The 18,446-nt window shown below is 41.7% G+C and overlaps 2 protein-coding genes across 2 annotated transcripts; both read left to right on the forward strand.

The window, feature by feature from the left end:
* Nucleotides 1-154: 154 nt before the first annotated feature.
* Nucleotides 155-5,706, forward strand: pola2 (polymerase (DNA directed), alpha 2). Its single transcript, XM_034543525.1, has 18 exons — nucleotides 155-472; nucleotides 1,069-1,193; nucleotides 1,274-1,362; nucleotides 1,484-1,541; nucleotides 1,653-1,762; nucleotides 1,835-2,034; nucleotides 2,233-2,321; nucleotides 2,669-2,821; nucleotides 3,186-3,248; nucleotides 3,436-3,487; nucleotides 3,646-3,764; nucleotides 3,887-3,925; nucleotides 4,109-4,182; nucleotides 4,297-4,405; nucleotides 4,694-4,800; nucleotides 4,953-5,009; nucleotides 5,094-5,220; nucleotides 5,320-5,706. The coding sequence occupies exons 1-18, from the start codon at nucleotides 388-390 to the stop codon at nucleotides 5,470-5,472; spliced, it is 1,809 nt and encodes a 602-aa protein (XP_034399416.1). The 5' UTR covers nucleotides 155-387; the 3' UTR covers nucleotides 5,473-5,706.
* A 5,270-nt stretch (nucleotides 5,707-10,976) lies between these two features.
* zdhhc24 (zinc finger DHHC-type containing 24) lies at nucleotides 10,977-14,499 on the forward strand. Its single transcript, XM_034543526.1, has 3 exons — nucleotides 10,977-11,589; nucleotides 11,987-12,264; nucleotides 12,840-14,499. Exons 1-3 carry the CDS (start codon nucleotides 11,285-11,287, stop codon nucleotides 13,130-13,132), a joined length of 876 nt encoding a protein of 291 aa, XP_034399417.1. The 5' UTR covers nucleotides 10,977-11,284; the 3' UTR covers nucleotides 13,133-14,499.
* The last annotated feature ends 3,947 nt before the right edge of the window (nucleotides 14,500-18,446 follow it).

Genomic DNA, 18,446 nt, shown 5'->3' on the forward strand with positions numbered 1-18,446 from the left:
TGTAAAACAAGTTAAGCTTGGATAACTAGACTGGTTATTTCGACAGGCCGGAGGGCTCAAACTAAACTCACTAAACATGGTGACCACTAGACGGCGTTACAGGCTTTTATTTTTGTGACGACCCTGACTTCCGCTTATTATGTTTTTTTTTTTTTTTAAAGTGACGCATGTTCCGGCCGCCAACACCAGCGGCGCTTTTTTTTTCGCGGCAAAATGAAACGATCGTCTGCTGATTTATTCCGCCAGCTAGCGCGTGACGTCACGTTGTAGTTGCAGAGAGTAGCTGCGGATTACCTTGTTGAGAGGAGCAGCTCGTCGGCGACGAGCTCCGTTTCATAAAGCTGACCGTCTGACGTCTCACGACTATACAACCTGTCAAAGAAAACAATGGCTCTGGTGACCGGAGAAAGCCTCAAAGCAGAGCTGGGCACGTTCGACATCCCCTACCAAGACGACTCTGTCCTCGACAAGAGTAAGTAGCGAAGCAATGCTCATTTTGTCCTTTTTTCAGCACAATTTCTTCGGCAAAAGTGCAACTTGCCGACCCCAACAAGTCGTCAACAGGGTGTAAAGGTCACGCGAATTGCTCTGCTACATGTTGTATCACGTGCCCGTGTATCGTTTGTCCCTTTTTACTTTGTGTCATAATGAGGTTTGAGGCCTCTTGTTAGTTGTGCTCATGATTTCATGCCTTGCTCGTTGGTTTCTCTCAAAGCCTAACATCAATGAGGGATTGCAGGTGGACACATTCTGCCACATTGGTGATGAATTATTAAATTAAGCAAAGCGATAATTACGTTAAAAACATGTTATTTAATGTGCATCATCTCTCAGTGGTGTATAAAGGTATCTAATTAATTACTGTAATTTGAATACGTGCATGTCAGAGTGATAATGCACATGTAGCTCCGCTGTAGTTACCTTTCAGAGCGAAGCCACAACATTGTTTTCAGTCTTCTTTTTTAAATGTTACAAATGTACACCGTGTGCTGTATTTGCAGTCATGTATGTGTTATTACATTTCCCTTTCTTAATTTCTCTCCTTCCTTCCCCTCATACCTCCCTCAGTGGTGGCGCAGTGTATTTGTAACAGGATACAGGCAGTGGAGATGGTCCATGAGTGGGTGGCCTACAGCACCACCAAAAATGGAGTACTACTCACCACGGACACCCTGGACCATTTTGATCATGAGGTACCGGCGTTACTGATACCGTTGCTTTGAACTTGTAGGTCAACACATTTATTTCATTGACAAGTTTATTTTCTTTGAAGGTGTTAAGCAAGAAGAATAAATCTAAAAAAAGCCTCAGAAAAGAAGAAACTCATAACAGAACCAGAGACATCCACTCGCTACAGGACTTGTATCCTTCACAGTGAACTCTTCGTGCTTGACTCTCCAGCTGCTTCTCTTTCTTTGAGTATCTGTTGTCATGGGTGGGCGGTATTGAGATTGTGTCACAGTCCTTGACGTCATTTGTTCAGAATCGAAGCTGAGGAAGAGGAGGAGAATCTACTGGATGCGTACTCTACTCCTGCCAAGGTAAGCTGTCACTATTGCCTTCAGTCATTCTGTTGAGATATACATTTTTAAAGCTTAGCGAAGTCGGCGCGACTCGCTTGTGTGCTCGACACTGACTGTGTTTGTGTGTAGGGTTCTCAGAAACGAGCGCTGACCACGCCTGAACACCCTCACTCTAAAAGAAGTGCAGCCTTGCTGTCCAGCCCGGGCTTGCTGCTGTCTCCTGCTCGCTTTTCTCCCAGGTACTCCGTCTTAGATGCTAACATTACAAGGGAACACAACTGAGGTTAACTCTTCCCTTTTCTCTTTGGAAGCACGACACCCTCACAGAAGTACAGCCAGCGAGGAGGCAAAGGGGAGGTGGCGGTCTCATTCGGGGTCGTGCAGGGCACCCGCTGGGCAAGCAGAAAGAACCTGGGTGCCGGCGTCCAGCTGCAGCTTCTGGAAGGGCCTGAAGACTCGCTCGGCTGCAGCTACAAGTACATGTTCCAGAGGCTGCGCGATGTTCGAAATGGTGACAAAACCGTAACGAGCCTGCAAATTCATCAAAGTACTTTGTATCAAGACTCCTTTTAATTTTGTATTCTTGAACAAGCGGTCTCGTGGCCTAAACCCTGACATTCATACATTTGTACAGTACACCCCGGTCAGATAATCAGAAACAGATTACACCTCATTGGAAGTTATAGACTTTTGTGTCTATGTTCCCCAGTGTTGACGGAGAAGATAGAAGAGCTTGGCGATGACCTCAGGAATCACTTCAACATCGAAGAGTTTGCCCCCGTCTCGCTGCCCGCTCAGGTACAGAAGTGTTACTATTATATGGATATCTTATAGTTATAATCTGATATTTTACTCTCAAAGTTTAGTTCCTAGCTATTGCGTTACTTGTTGAAAAACATGAGAGCTTGTTTGTGCTAAACTTTGTACATTTAGCCGTTGAAATATTTGAACTTGGATGGAGGAAAATGTTTTTCATGATATGTTTATCCCCGCAGACTTAACCTGTCTAGTTATTTCTGGGAAAGCTTAATTGTGTGCTCCACATTTATTGCTTTAGCTCTCCTAAACTAGATACAATGTATTTAATGTATTTGTCTTATTAAGTATTTCCTGACAGCTCTGTTTGTTGTGCGTTATCTCTCTAGGACAGTATAACAGTGTTGGGTCAGGTCTGCTGTGACAGTAATGGCAAACTGAACGCACACTCGGTTCTGTTGGAGGCGGGGCCGGAGCAAGGCGGTCAGCTGGTACCTGTTGACCTATCAGAGCTTAAAGAGTACTCCCTGTTTCCTGGTCAGGTGAGCAGAAGGAAACTTCTTCTTGTTGCAGATTAAGCTGAAGATGAGTCTGCTTTAAAAGTCTTTCAAATTGTACTAAGAAGTATTAATTTATATCTACATTATTTAGTCACAAAGAACCTCTAAGTCACTAGAGTAGAGTGCATTGTGCTGGCCGTATTGAGTGGTGGTCCTTCCTTTTCCTGTGCACTGAGGTGTGTGCAGCAGGTTACACGGCCACCAAGAGTAACAGAGCATGCCAAGGACCTGGGCCGGAGACTCGCCCAGCGTCTGACCGAGAACTCTGACAACCAATCTACAAGTCCCACATGAGAATAAATAACTACCTGCCTGCAGTGTTTGAAGCGCTGTTCTCCTTCCTCAGGTGGTGGCGTTGGAGGGAATGAACACGACAGGGAAAAAACTGATGGCTTCCAAACTCTGTGAGGTCAGCGACAAGTTAACACGTTTTGTTGCGGCATAAAGAGAGATAATGCTTTACAAAATAACATTTGCTTGAAATATTGCATCAAAATCCAAATGAAGTGGTTCAGAGTATCTCAACTTTTCGAACTGTGTTCTGTTTGTGTGTCTTCTGTTAAATAGTCTTTGTCTTTTTTTCTTTTTTTTTTTAGGGAGTCCCTCTTCCTTTCTACTCTTCTGAGGTGAGAATGGAGATGGATGAAGGTAAGTGATGTTGGTTCATTATATTTGTAACATTCTCTGTAAACTTTGATTAAATGTTTATTCTTAAAAGCCTTTAACCACAATACAAGAAATGAGCCGTCTGCTTGTCTCTTTTTCATGTAAGTTGCATACACACTTGTCATATCATTCGATTGCAGAGCCGGTGAATATACTGGTGGCATGTGGACCCTACGCTCCCTCTGACAGCCTGACCTTTGACCCTCTGCTTGACCTAATCAATGTCATTGTCAAGGACCATCCTGATGTCTGCCTGCTGGTATAGTTACTTTTTTTTTTTTTTCATGTTTCAAAATAGTTTGTTCTTCCACAAGCGAATGCATGTCTTGAAAGATGCACAAAATGCTCATATCTTTTCTAATTCTACCTTCACTTCTCCAGCTGGGCCCGTTTGTGGACTCCAAACATGAACAAATTGAGGTACGTTTATCAGCGGAGAGTTTGTCCTAGAAACCCACTGCACGATCTAACGTTTTGCATTTTACAAAAATCTAACCCTTTTAAATCTCCTCATCCAAAGTCAATGCATGGCAATGTGAATTCCTTTTAAAAACAATTATGTCTTTATGTGACCATCTTTATTCCCACCTGTTTGTGGAATAGAAAGCTCAGGTGACCGAGACATTTGAGGACATTTTCTCAAGATGTATTAAAAGCATTGTGGATGGCACCAAAAGGTATGTCTTCTATCTATATATAACTATGATTACACTATTTAAACTCGTGAAGCTCCTTTTTTAAGAGCAGCATTTTCCTTAACCATAATGACAACTAGTGTTTTCTTTATCCAGCGTTGGCTGCCACCTGGTGTTTGTACCCTCTCAAAGAGACATCCACCATCATTTCATCTACCCACAGCCTCCCTTCACCCTGCCCAGCCTCAGCAAGGACCAGGCCCAGGTCAGACACACAAGCACCTGACTGCAGCATCGTAAATTACATTTAAGGTTTATCATTTGCTGATGAGCATGTGCAACAGGCTTTTGAGCAATCACGGAAAGCCAAATTGTAATAGTATAGCTTTACACTTTTTTTAATTTAGGGAACTGCTGGTCTTAAATTAGGTCAAGTAGCAACACCTTTTTCAGGCTTGTTGTCAACAACGTTCAAGCAGAAGAGCTGAGTAAATCCCCAGTTTAATACACAGACCGATCAGTCTCATATTGTGTTTCTCTTCATACACTGCAGCGTGTCACCCTGGTCCCTGACCCCTGCACTCTGCTCATTGACGGAGTGACTTTGGGCTTGACGTCCACTGACATCCTGTTCCACATGAGCGCAGAGGAGATCAGCTGGTGAGCAAGATTTCTCATTTTCACATAAGTACTGAGAAATTAATTTGAGATTCTTAAGTGGTCAAACCACTTGGTGACACTTTCTTCTGTACATTTTAATTAAAGGCATCACTACAACGTTGTGTTGAAATGGAAAATGCATTGTGTTACAGCGGCACTGGCTCGGACAGATTTTCCCGCATACTGAAACACATGCTGACCCAGAGAAGGTAGAGTCCTATAAAAGAATTCCCTTGTTCTCTCTATTTTGAGGATGCGCCAACATTAATGACCCTCATGTTTTGTGATTCCAGTTACTACCCGCTGTACCCGCCTGTGGAGGAGGTGAATATGGATTATGAGAAGTTTCAGAGCTTTGCTCAAATGCCGCTGACTCCCGACGTCCTCGTTATTCCCTCTGAGCTACGCTACTTTGTAAAGGTACAGATCTCCTGTTTCTGTGAAAAACAACGTTTTAAGATGTTAATCTAATATTTGACACGTGACGTCTTTTAACACCTCATCTCAATTTGTCCTCAGGATGTGGTCGGCTGTGTATGTGTCAATCCCGGACGGCTAACTAAAGGCCAGGTGGGCGGGACCTACGGCAGGTTGCTCATTCAGCGCAGAGCTGGAGCCGAAGACGGGAGCCGAGTGAGCCCCTGTTTGGCAGCTCAGGTGGTGAAAATCTAAATCTGAAAAGGAAATTAAGACTCTGGTGCGTGTTGACTGAACCAGGACCAGTTTGAAAGCAGCTTTGAACGCTGTGCTCTCGAGGCACAATGATGTAAAATGTGTTTTTAAAAATTAATTCACCATTTTGCCTATGTCTATTTTTACATGACAAACATGTCTGGTGGGGTCATTACTGGGGCGGAATATCAGTCTGTCAATAACGATCTCTTTTCAATAAATAGTTTTTTGTATTGTTTTTTTTCTTCTTGAAACTACTAAGTGTTGTATGTAACAGCATTGTATTTAGTTCAAAAGCTCTGGTAATATAAACAAAACATTTATATAATGCAGTTTAATGTAGTGGATAGTTAATAATTATACATATGTATACACAAACAAAACAATCAACAATAGAACATTACAGACCTTTTTCAGAAGTTGTATCTAATATACAGTTTTTGATGTAACGCTAAATTACAACATTGGAGGATGTGGTAGGTTCTCGGATTTGAGACCAACACATTTAACCATAAAAGTTGTCAAACTCATCAGAATCAGTTGGGTGATCAAACTTTGTCGATTTGTCCGACTCCACTTGAAAAATCTCCATGTCACAAATTGCTAGAAAAGAAATCAGAACAATATCTTAAATTAGTTGTGTTTTTTTGTATATTCTGCCTGCCTTTTAAACACTAGCGATATTGTACCTTTGGGTTGCTCATCTGCTCTCAAGTCCTTTTCTCTGAAAATATGTAAAATGAAGGGAAGAAAGGTGAGACTTATTTCAGGATGTATAGATTTTGCCATCAGAGATGTCAAAAAAAGGACTCACTCTTTTTTCTCCGATAGTTCTTGAGGTGCAAGTAGATTCTCAACGTCGTCCTCATCACTGATCTCATTCGAGTCATCGTCAGAGGATCCTGTTTTACTCTCTTCCTTCTCATCTTCTTCACTTGCCTCCTCTGGAATAATGTGCATCTTTTTAGACCTAAAAACAGATTGCATAAAATTCAGGTGATGTTTGTTTAAAATGATTATATTCTTTACTTCTCTTACTTGTCCTGGGGTGAGATGATACTGTCGTCTGAGTCTCTCTCCTCTGGTTCTCCTGCTAAGTCTCCTCGCTGTTCCTCTTCATCAGACTCCTTGTCCTCCATGTTGTCCTCACCTCCGTCACTCTTGTCCACTTCTTTATCCTGAGGAGATGCAGAACCCTTTTTTCACTTCTCACCATATTCATTCTTTAACCTGACTGACTTCTTCTTCTCAGCCACCCTTTACCTCTGAATCCTGCTCCTCCTCCTCTGCTCCTGTCTCCTCGTCTACCTCTGTTGCATTCTTTCTCTCAGAAGCCTCATGATCCTCCTCCCCATCTCTTTCCTCTTGCTCTTCATCTGTCTGACTGTTCTCATTTTCTTCTCCATCTAGGTCTTCCTCATCCTTTTCTCTGACATTGCTTTGTTCTGAGCTGCTACTCTCCTGCTTTTCTATTTCATCTCCACCTCCGTTTTCAATCTTTATACTAACACTTCTGGATTCTTCCTCCTTCTGGGATCCAGACTCCTCTCCACAGCGTTCTGATTTATCGCCACGGGTTCGATCCGCTGCGTTTTCACTTCTGGATTCCTCAATTAAACTCCCTAACTCCTCACTAGTCGACTGACTCTCCTCTTTGTGACTCCCTGGCTCGTCTTCCCTGCTTCCTTTCTCCTCCTTTGGTGATCCAACAGCAAGCCCCCGACTTCTCCTCATTCTCCTTGTGCTGGTTCTGCTTTTCTCTGATGAGGCGTCACTCTCTGCGCTTTGGACCACTTTGACTGCAGCGATGACGATGGCACTGGAAGACCGAGATGAGCTGAAATCAGTGAATGAAAAACAAAAACATTGTACTAAAACAGGGCAGTGAATTAGTGGATTCATGTGGTGGGCAAAACGGATCATATAAGTGTCAGATTTTTGTTTACGGTTACAAAGGAGTTCTTATAGAATATTATAGAGACTTTGAAGATAATATTATTTACTCCTGAGAAATGCAGCGTTGGCTGTCGGAGGAAGAAGACTGTGAGCGCCCTCCCTCCCTCTTCTTCTTGTTCTCTCTGCTCACCTGGCCGGGCTCCCTGGTGCTCTCACTGCTTTCTGTGAAAGCACCGGACAGACGAACTATAGGCACAGTACGAACACAAACACACACACAGAAATGACATATCAAAGGTGACCGAAAATATCTACTGAGGAAGATAATTTAAGGAAAAGGCAGATTCTCATATTTTCTTTTCCTACCTGGTTTGATATCCAGCTCCTGGGATAAACGACTGCTCCTGCTTCCACCACCTCTCTCTCTCTTTGAGCTTGTGTCGGTCTTCTCCCCCACCACCTGCGCTATCCCCACGTCAGGAGGAAGCTCCTCCGTGTAGAGCTGACCCCACGGAGCCTCAGAGCCAGAAGGGATCCCAGCTGCACCAGCAGCCCAGGTCCAGGGTAGTCGGGCTGCAGGGGTCTGGGGTGTTGATTACTGGGTGAGGAGTTGAGGTGGGGGAGCTGCAATGTGTGAGGATGTGTGCTGATGTGTGGTGGGAGGAAATATGGAGGGACATGAGAGGAACCCTGAGGTTGATGAAGCGCTCCGATAGGAAACCTGGTCGTCTGGGATTGAGGGCGGCTCTGCCAGGAAGACTGCACATAGGAGAGATGAGGGGAGCTATCTTGGTTGTAGTCTAAATGGCTGTTTGGACTGTAGTACTTTGGTAGTGCAGCAATATTGTGGTTCATTGTGGTGAAGCCTGCAATAAAGATGAAGATGCATATTGGATAATATTGTGTATGTGTCTGTAACACCATAACAATTTAAGAATTCATGTGATAATCATTTCTTTGAGACAGTGAAGAGAAAGACAAACCTTGAGACGGTAAAGGTTGATCTGCAGTGGATGCTGCCTCTCTTTCCTCTGTGTTCTTTAGACATGACCTCAAATACTCCATCCTCTGTGAATGATGCATTGTTTTACAATAATAAAGCTGCACAGCATGCGGTAAAGTAAATCCAGAGGTGTTGGCTAACTACAGACCGATCTCTAACCTTCCCTTCCTCTCTAAGATCCTTGAGAAAGAAATCGCAAATAAGTTGTGTGACTTCCTACATCAGAATAGTTTATTTGAGGAGTTTCAGTCAGGATTTAGAAAACACCACAGCACAGAGACAGCACTGGTGAAAATTACAAATGACCTCCTAATTGCATCAGATAAAGGACTCATCTCCGTACTGGTATTATTAGACCTTAGTGCTGCGTTCGACACCATTGATCATGACATCCTATTACAGAGACTGGATCAGTCGATTGGCATTTCAGGTACCGCACTAAGTTGGTTTAAATCCTTTTTATCAGATCGATCTCAATTTGTATTTGTAAACGATGAAGCCTCAATGACCACCAACGTTAATCACGGAGTTCCACAAGGTTCTGTGCTTGGACCAATTTTATTTACCTTATATATGCTTCCTTTGGGCAATATTATCAGGAAACACTGCATAAACTTTCATTGTTATGCAGATGGTACTCAATTATATCTATCGATCAAACCAGAGGAGATCAACCAGCTTGCTAAACTTCAAACATGTCTTGAAGACATAAAAACATGGATGACCTGCAACTTCCTGATGTTAAACTACTCTGCCTCTGCCCTGAACACCTCAGAGATCACTCCTGATCCGATGTGAGGTCCTGGGACAGGGATATCGTATGTGTACAGATTGTAAAGCCCTCTGAGGCAAATTTGTGATATTGGGCTATACAAAATAAATTGAATTGAATTGAATTAAAGGTGAACAGAAATGCCTTTTAAATGGATAGGGATAAGTTATGTTCATATATATATATATATATATATATATATATATATATATATATATATATATATATATAATTTTTCTTTTGGAAAAATCCATCACATCCTCCAATGTTGTAATTTTTACACCTGTAACCATAAACTCGCCACATAAGAGTTTAATTTAATAAAAATACAAAATTCTGTCTCAAATTCTATATGTTGATGGTATGCATTGTGACTGATGACTTGCTACCTTCATCTGAGCAGCCTGTGTTTTCTCCTTGAGTTGCTGCTGCCAGCGGGGGAAGCTCTCCTCAAGGTACCGTTCATACTCCATCTGGAGGGATTGAAGTTCAAGAAGAGGATTCAACACCAAGCTTCACAGAGGCAAGGGTAAGGTACAGATGGGAAGAGAGAGTGTGTGTGTGTGTGTGTGCGTGTGTGTACCCGAATAGTTTTCATGGCTGCAGTGAGGGTTAACATCTCTTTCAGCGTGTCCTGGGCCTCTGCAAACTGCTGCAGCAGCTGCCTGTTGTTTTGTTGGGCTGTAAGCTCTCTCTGCTTCAGCTCCTGCCAGCGCTGTTGCAGATGCACCCCCCTGCTGTAGGAAACACAAACACAGAGTCAGTTATTAAAAACATTCACCAACATGCAGGATGATGCATCTTGCTGCTTTGTGTATTTGCACTACAGCTGTTGGAGACTCTGAAGAGTTGAAAAGTCAGATTTCAACAGCAGAGGCCTGTTGATACTGAAATAAAGCATCATGGTAACACATCACACACATGCAAACACTTCTTCACCCTCACACACAACCATGAGTTGACAGTACTACTCTACTTCAAAACAGCACTCGAGGATCTTACCTCATTTTTAGCCTGTGCTCTTTTTGTTTCGTGAAAGTGTTTCTTTTTGGGCCGGCAAGATGCTCAAAAGACAGTAAATTCTCTTTCCGTGCAGCCATGACTGCAGGCGTTCAATGGATGCAGAGATTATCAGGGATTAAGGTCTGTCCTTTGGGTTGGGGGAGGAGGGACCAGAGACATGCTCCCAATCCACACATGGTCATGGTAATAGTTAATTAGTAGTGAGAGTTTGTGTTCAATGCCACACAAAGTTATTGAAACTACTACATGTTAATCTATTTAAATATAGGGCCGGGCGATAATTAAATACGTTAGTCTTTCAATGGAATAACATCAGGATGAAATCATACATCGAGATATTGTGATACACAGTTATGTCGATAATACCAAGCACATACTAACTAATACTTCTCAGAAAATCTGATTACTTTGCACTAAAATTATTAATTAAATGACCAAATATTCATTTTATTGTGTGAATATTTTATTCACTAAAGAGTATACAAAACCCTGTGTCTATTTCTTACTGACCCTGGTCAAGCATCTTTCTCACTCTCTATGAAGCAAGATGGTATCAAGGCAATTTCTTCCTGCAATAGCAGAGCCCACAAGTTGATGCTGGTTAGGCGGAGGGAACACAAAGCATTTAGCAGAACAGTGAAACAGCAACAGGCTTTTTTAGGCTCAAATATCTATTAGAAAAAAAACTTGATACTAATATCCGATACAAAAGTACAATAAAATCTACATAACGTTTTTGATTATTATTTCAAAAACGTGCATACACACCGAGGAGACGTTTTACAAGCGGAACCAATGTGTTGTTGCATTGCGGATGTATTTTCACGTAACACCCCAAATGGAGTAGAAGCTCGATCCCGTAAAGTAGCAGAGAATCGTGGCAGGGAGAGAGTTTTAAGAGCCAGACGGCGTAACATTTCAACTCATAAATGGCGTTAATTTGTCCGGAAGTTATATGAAGTATCGTTTATGTCATGTGATTCATTTAACTTCCGAAAGAAAGCTTAACGGAGCGGTTATTTATTGTTAGGGGCTGACGAAGCTAACCAACGGTTACCACGGTGCGTCTGTCAAATCGGTCTGAGCTCACACCGCGGAGAGGCGGACGTACTGGAAACATGACGAGTTTTGCCAGTCAAGTTTTTGTCAGGGTCGACAAGTTTTGTCGCCCCCTCCCCATAGTCCTCAACACCTTCTTGGTCTTCTCCATCACCGCGGAGGTGAGCTACCTGGTGCTGGTCGAGGCTCCGCTGGAGGCGGACCAGAAGAAGACCGTGTGGTCCGCCTTTTGGAAAGCCTTCCACCTGCTGGTTCAGTACTTCATGCTGGGGAACATCTGCTGGAACGCCCTGCTCTTCCTCAGAACCAGCCCCAGCATCAAAGGGGTGTTTTTGGGCGTAGAGGGCATGGGCCAGGGGTGGAGGTAAGGAGGGCGCAGCTGGAGCGGTTATTACAGAATGTACCACACAGCCTTGATTTGTTGATCTACAGAACACTATGTGGTCAAAGGTATCAGACATCCTTGTCTCCACTTGTCTGGTCTGTTTTAATTGTTTGGGACAAGCCCCCTTTGTTACAGATGTTTCTATTACATATATTTTAGACATTAATGGTCTTCCAAGTTTGAGATAATAGAGAAGAGAAAATGTAATCCCAGCAGTCAGACGTCCACACATTATAAGTGTAAACACAACAAAGAAACTCAGTCCTCTGCTGAAGGTCACGGTTTTTATGTTTCAGTGAGATCAAAAGTCTGTGAGACGTTTAGGAGTGTCTCAGACCATAAATAATAGTTTATTCTCTGTTCTTTTCCCTCACAGGTACTGTTACACATGTGAGACACATACTCCTCCTCGGTGCTCCCACTGCTACGACTGCAAGGTGTGTGTGCTGCGGAGAGATCACCACTGCGTCTTTTTTGGCCAGTGCGTGGGCTTCCGTAACTACCGGTACTTCCTGAGCTGCTTGTTCTTTATGTGGTCAGGGCTGCTGTACGCCACTCTGATGAATGCAGAGGTCTTCATTGTTATATTGAAGGAGGGTGTGACAATGCACAGCATCCTGCTGCTGATCATTCCCTGGATAATGCTAGTTTCAGGTATGTAGCTGTAGTACTTACCAGCGTGACCTATACTCTACACACTGATAAGTAGAATGTACTCTATAAAGTTTTTTATATTATATATATACACATTTTTACAGAGACAATAAGGACTTTTTAAGATGTCTAGTTCTATAAAACAACAAACATAATTGATCTTCTTCTAATTGTTTTAGTGAATTAACTGATTAACTACACTTATAACCAGACATCCTGCATTCTTTACAGCTGTGTAAGAGGGACAACCTTCTCTCATTGAAGACCAGCTTGTTTTTCAAGGTGTTGTCATTATGACAAATTCCACAGGAGGAGTATGAGGGTGTGTTCCCAGATCCTCGTTATATACATTAGAATAAATGTACACACTTAAACCAAAATTATTTACACTGTGAGATTGACTTATATCAAATCATTTCAATTGTATACAACTATTCTAAAACTCTCAATTTTGATAAGGCTGAGATGGATCTCAATAATGTAACCAAATCTATTTAATGTACCAATTTAAACTAGGCTTGGATTTATATCACTGGCTGTGACTTAATCAGTGCTACTGACCCTTCTCTCCCCAGGCCAGGTCACTGCACAAGCTTTTGCATTCGCCTTCATCGCCGATACATGCGTTGTGGGCTTCCTGCTGGTGTCCGCCTTCTTCTTCTTCCATCTCGTCTTGATGTTTCGGGGACAGACCACCAGGGAGTGGTACTCGACCCGCCGACCCTACAACCTCGGGCTCCGGGGCAACCTGCGTCACACACTAGGCCTTCGCTGGTACCTCTGTTGGCTCTGCCCACTCATCCCATCACCTCTTCCTGGAGATGGGATAAACTTCCAGGTCACAGGATTGCTAGAACCCACTCGGTAACAGTTGAAACAGGCCATGTGTCTTGCTTTATTGGTGATGGTTAATGTTATTGGGAGCCGCAGCAGGGAAGATCACCTCAGTTCAAGAAGAGGTAGCTTGGGATGGGAAGAAGCCAGAACAGTGTTTAGGTGTTATGATGTTACTGGGTTACTGTCTACCCGTATCTACTCCGTAGCCTTTACCTGTGCTGAGTCAAAGAAGTTATGGGTCTACTGTGGAAGGTACATTGACCTTGATCTAAAGGTAACCTGTACACTCATTGAGACTTGCCTCAGAATAGTGTTCCTCTGGAGGAATACTGAGCACTGAAAGTGTATGTAAACGACATTGAAATGAGAATGTATTTTATTGATTGTGAAGAATGTATACTTGGAAATCCTTGTTAACAAGCACTACTACCCCTGGGTGGTCACTTAAATTGTCCTCTTTTATTGTTTATTTTCCCTAAATCTAAAGGTCATCCAAATTTGCACTCTTCCTGAATAAATCTGCTTTTGTGTGTTAACAGCCAGGATCATGATGTTCTTGTGCTTTCCACTTGTCTACATCCACTCCTGAGCTTCAGATGATTTGTATAACATTGAGCCTTTTACTGAATACTTTTGCACCAAGTTAGACAAAGAGAGAGGCTTTACAATGATGGACAATGATGTTGAAGAAAACAATCAACTGAAATTGTACATGTTGTGAAATCTAGTGTTGCCGTTTACATACTAATGTAAAGTCATCTAGTGAAAACACGGTATAAAATGTACCCGTAGACTACACACGTGAACTGCATTTCCCCATGTTTCGCATTACGCTTTCCATGTTTCCGTCCGTACTACAAACCAACAACATGAAGAGTCCTGTTCTGATTCAAGGAACTGCTCTGTACCAATTCACTACTCCACACTAGGAGCCAGCAAACACTAGTTATAATCTTTATATCATCCTGTTTTTGCAGTAAGTGTACAGAAAATCAACATGCATCACTAATTTGTTCAATATGTTTGATACAATATGCTGGAGGTGTTTTTCAAAAATATGTATTTTTGTTGTTTTCTAAGGTGGTCTTCGCGCTGTTTCACCGGACTGTCTGGTGTGTAGAACACATGACTATGTAGTCTGGATTTGGGACTCGGCTAACATGTCTCACATCCCTTAATGCCAACGGGACTTCTGTTACCTCAGAAGTTAACTTAATTCTGCTGGCCTTAAAATGTAGTGAACAAATTCAAGCCTTTGTTTTGAAGTGTGCTCTTACTTTACAGCGAAAGATATGTTGGTACTATTAATTGTCTGCTTAAAGTCTGCCTTTTTGTGCTGTTTCACGTTTTGCCATTTGAAAGTGCTGAACAAATTGTTAATAAATGCTTAACATTTTATCCTTTGTAGTTGTATAATACAATTTTGGCTTAAAAGTGTTTTGCTTCTGTTCCAATAATTTAAAACTCTCATGTTGAGGGCAAAAACAGTTAAAATCTACTCAATTCCTGCTGATTTCCATCTCATACAGAGAATCAATTCCAAAAAGTACCCGGAACATTTTTAAATAATCACAAAGAGAATGATCGTATGAATGTGATCATAACATTTAGAGCCAGGACGCTTTCTGGACCTTTGCTCGCATTCCTACACCGGACCAGTCCCGTGTCTGACGTCATATCGACCAGTTGTCTTTTGTCATCCTCCTGCGTTTGCAATGGCAGGCTGAACTATACTTTAGTGAGCTGCTGTAAACTCCTTAGTTTGAATTTACTTGTTGGTAAGTCAGTTAGTTCATTTGTAAAGCGAAAATCAGTTGAAACTCGTTGTTTTAGCGGTAAGTTAAACAATAAGTTAGCTTGCTAACCGAAAAACCTAGCTTGCTCTAGCTAGCGTGTAACTAAGCTAGCTAACTAGCTAAATCTGTGAAACATAAATTAATGGTGACTACATACATTTAGACGAAATGTGGCTGTAACCTAAGTTATCTATGGAAAGTTAATTGTCCTCAAGAGCCAAACATTCGTGCCACATTAGTTGACTTTCAGAAATGCAGATTTAGCAGAAAAGGGCGGTTGAGGACTCAAGTCCCCATGCCCACCAATTCAGGTTAATTGCAATCCTTGAATCTCTTATTCTTTTTAAATCTTGGGTGAAATATGCGCCTCTCAATTCAGGTATTTGCTTTTTATAAAGTGCTTTCATGGATTATTATGGCAGTTAGATTTAGCTCGATCTAACCTCATGAATTATGGGAATAGTAACACTAGTCGGTCAAAATCTGTACTTTTTACGAAATAAATATAGTTTGGAAGAAACATTTATGATATATCTTTAAAGCTGTGGTCACTCCTTTTGGACCATTTGTTGCCCGCAAGCACCAGGGAGCAGTCGGCCAGCAGGATGGATGTCTCCGAGGAAAATACGTGCGTGATGCTCACTGAATAAACCCATACACTAAAAATGTTTGGATGAGTTATGCATCAGTAATATATGATTTTGTGTTTGTGCGGGTGCGTGTAGGACACTGGAGGAGATGCATGAGAAGATAGCAGAGCTGGATTATAGTTTAAACCAGCAGAAGGACTTGACCACTAAAATGAGGCACTGGCTAGATGTTGCAGATGATGACGTGGCAATACTGCGTTCTGAAAACACCACTCTCAAAAAACAAGTTAAAGCGTAAGTGGTCACATGATTGTCTCTACTCGTTTAGCAGAAGGGTGCCTGAACCATTTGACTATCAAACTTAAACTTCATCTGTTTGAGCTCCCTGCTGTCTTTGACAGACTGTTGTCTTACCTCCAGCAGAATATGTTTATTGTAATTCAATGTTGTTATGTGTCAGCCATGTTATCTTTGTTACTTACGACTTTTGAACCTATGCTTTAACATGTTGGTGGAAACGTGTTTGTGTATCTGCAGCCTGGAGAAAGTCATCAGTGAAGCACAGAAGGTCGAAGCAGAGCCTTGCAACGGTCTCCTGGCTGATGACCTTGGTGTAAAGACATTCAGGGAAAAAAATATTCAACAATTGGTGGGTTGCCAGAAATGATAGTCTTATATTGTGTATTACGGGTGTCTTCAAAAAGACGTTTGCCTTAAGATCACACTTGAGCTAAATCAGGCAAAGCAAAGTCCTTGATGACATCTTGTTTTGCCCTGCTCTATGCCAATGTGACTTCAGGCAGAGCTCAGATCTACTATTAACTTTTGACAAACTTTGAATGATTTTGCATTTTTCAGAAACAACTCTATTCTCATTCTTAACATCCTCATAATGTGTTAAATTGTGTCTTAATGTAGTCTGATCCAGGTCCATGTATACAGGTCACATAGCATCTTTCGTGTAGAACTATGCAATAACACTGAAGTATATGACAAGGATGTTATGTTTGACAATAAATAACTAAATGAATCTTCAAAATCTTAGATTTAACATTTACTTTTTTTAATGATGTATTTCATTCTCTATGATTTCAATTACGTCTGTTGATTTATAAACATAAGATTTGAGTAATACAAGCTAGAGTTATACATCACACATGCAGCAGGATAATTGCATATTCATTTTGATCTCAACATCAAAGCATTCACAGTTAGTGAAGTACATCACATGTCACATTAGTATAGATCTATGGTTGACAAACGGTTAAACCTCAACCAGTCAAATAGGCAGATGGTGAACATGTTAAATATCTCCAGATAAAGCTTCATGCTGTCTATTTGTGCAGGAAAAGGAAACCACCATGACAAATGAACAGAATAAGAAGCTAACTGAAGAGGTAGGATGTCTGTTACTTTTCACATAGCACCTCAAATCTGTCAGACTACAGTTAGAAGTAGTACCAACATTTCAAAACACTTTCCATATATCAAAATAATTATGCCTTTTTCAGCTTAAGAACTTCCAGCAAGAGAGATACTTGGACCAGATCAGCTTCAGCAAGTTAAGGGATGAAGTTCAAAATCTTGAGGTAACACCATGGATTCAACATGGAGACATTTAACTTTTTTTTCTCTCTCCGTTCATACTATCATCATTAGTCACGTGACATCGTCAAACAGTGCCTGATTTGTTATGTCATGTGTATCTTCAGTGTGCAATGGAAGAGGCTCAGTTAGAGCTTCAGAAAAAAAATGATGCTATTTATCAGGTAGGAACAGAGACACCAGTACATTAAAGCAACTGACAAAAAAGTTCAGATTTTTCTCTTTGTAGTTCAACATGAATATTTTAAATGTTCTCTTTTATTACTTGAACATCACATTTTTCGTTTACGTGTGTTTGCGATAGAACAACTTTCATATAAAGCACTTGGAGGAAACCGTTGAAGAGTGCACCCACTCCATGGAGGTAAAGATGCTCTCATTCATAGCTAGAAAGATAAAAAGGTTGAAGAAGACTAGAAAGAACATGGACTGCTGTCGGATAATAGCTTTATGTTATGCGCTGTTGAAGTCTGTTTTGTAGCCTCATCATGTTTCCCTGCTCCAGTATTTCAGGCTGACAAATAAGGAGCTGAAAGAGAAGTTGGAGGGCAGACTGGATGAGGCCTCATTGTAACCCACATGCACAATATACTCTTGCTTTGAAATAATACCATGACCTATGCACTCCTACTGTACAGTGATTCTGCTGTTGGTTTCCAGAACTATTGTGAAGAACCAGATGGGAGATGAGGAAGGATGGCTCAGTCCCCCTTTGTCCTTTGCAGAGGAAATTAAGCTGTTGAACTTTTCAGCTGAAGTGAAAACCACCGTGTCAGACTCCACAGATCTTCGACATGTAGGACCCCTCCCATCAGTGTTTAGACTTTTAAACTTGAGAGAATGTAAAATCACTCAGTTGCCAGTTTATTGTTTGCCCCTGGTTAAAGATGAGGCAGTCTTAATATAGTCCTGCAATAAATCCTATGAAGTGGCAACTGAGTGAAGATGTATCAATCTGATTGTCCTGTAATTCTACAAGTGACCACTAGAGGGTGCCAATACAAAACCCAGATTCAAACCCTTTCTGTCAGACAGTAGATGTAGAAATGATGAAATCAGTGATGTCTGGTGCTGTGTCTGTAGGAGGAAACTGAAGTTGAAGAGCTGCTGAAACCTCAAAGTGTCACACTAGACCGTCAGACCAAAAGGTACTTCAGTTTAAAATTTAAAAAATGCATTTATTTTTCTTTGTTTCCTCATTTCATTGTCGTCCCTCTGGTTTCTCCGTTGTCTAAGATGTGCAGGTATTTTGGAGGCAGCTGTCCTGAGAGCAGGACGTTTTCGGCTGTTTGTCGTCGTTCTCTCTCTGATGTTTGTCGTTGTTCTCTCTGTTTTGGCCTTTGTGCCTTCAAGA

The sequence above is a fragment of the Cyclopterus lumpus genome, chromosome 10 (assembly GCF_009769545.1).
Source record: "Cyclopterus lumpus isolate fCycLum1 chromosome 10, fCycLum1.pri, whole genome shotgun sequence".
NCBI classification, from domain to species: Eukaryota; Metazoa; Chordata; class Actinopteri; order Perciformes; family Cyclopteridae; genus Cyclopterus; species Cyclopterus lumpus.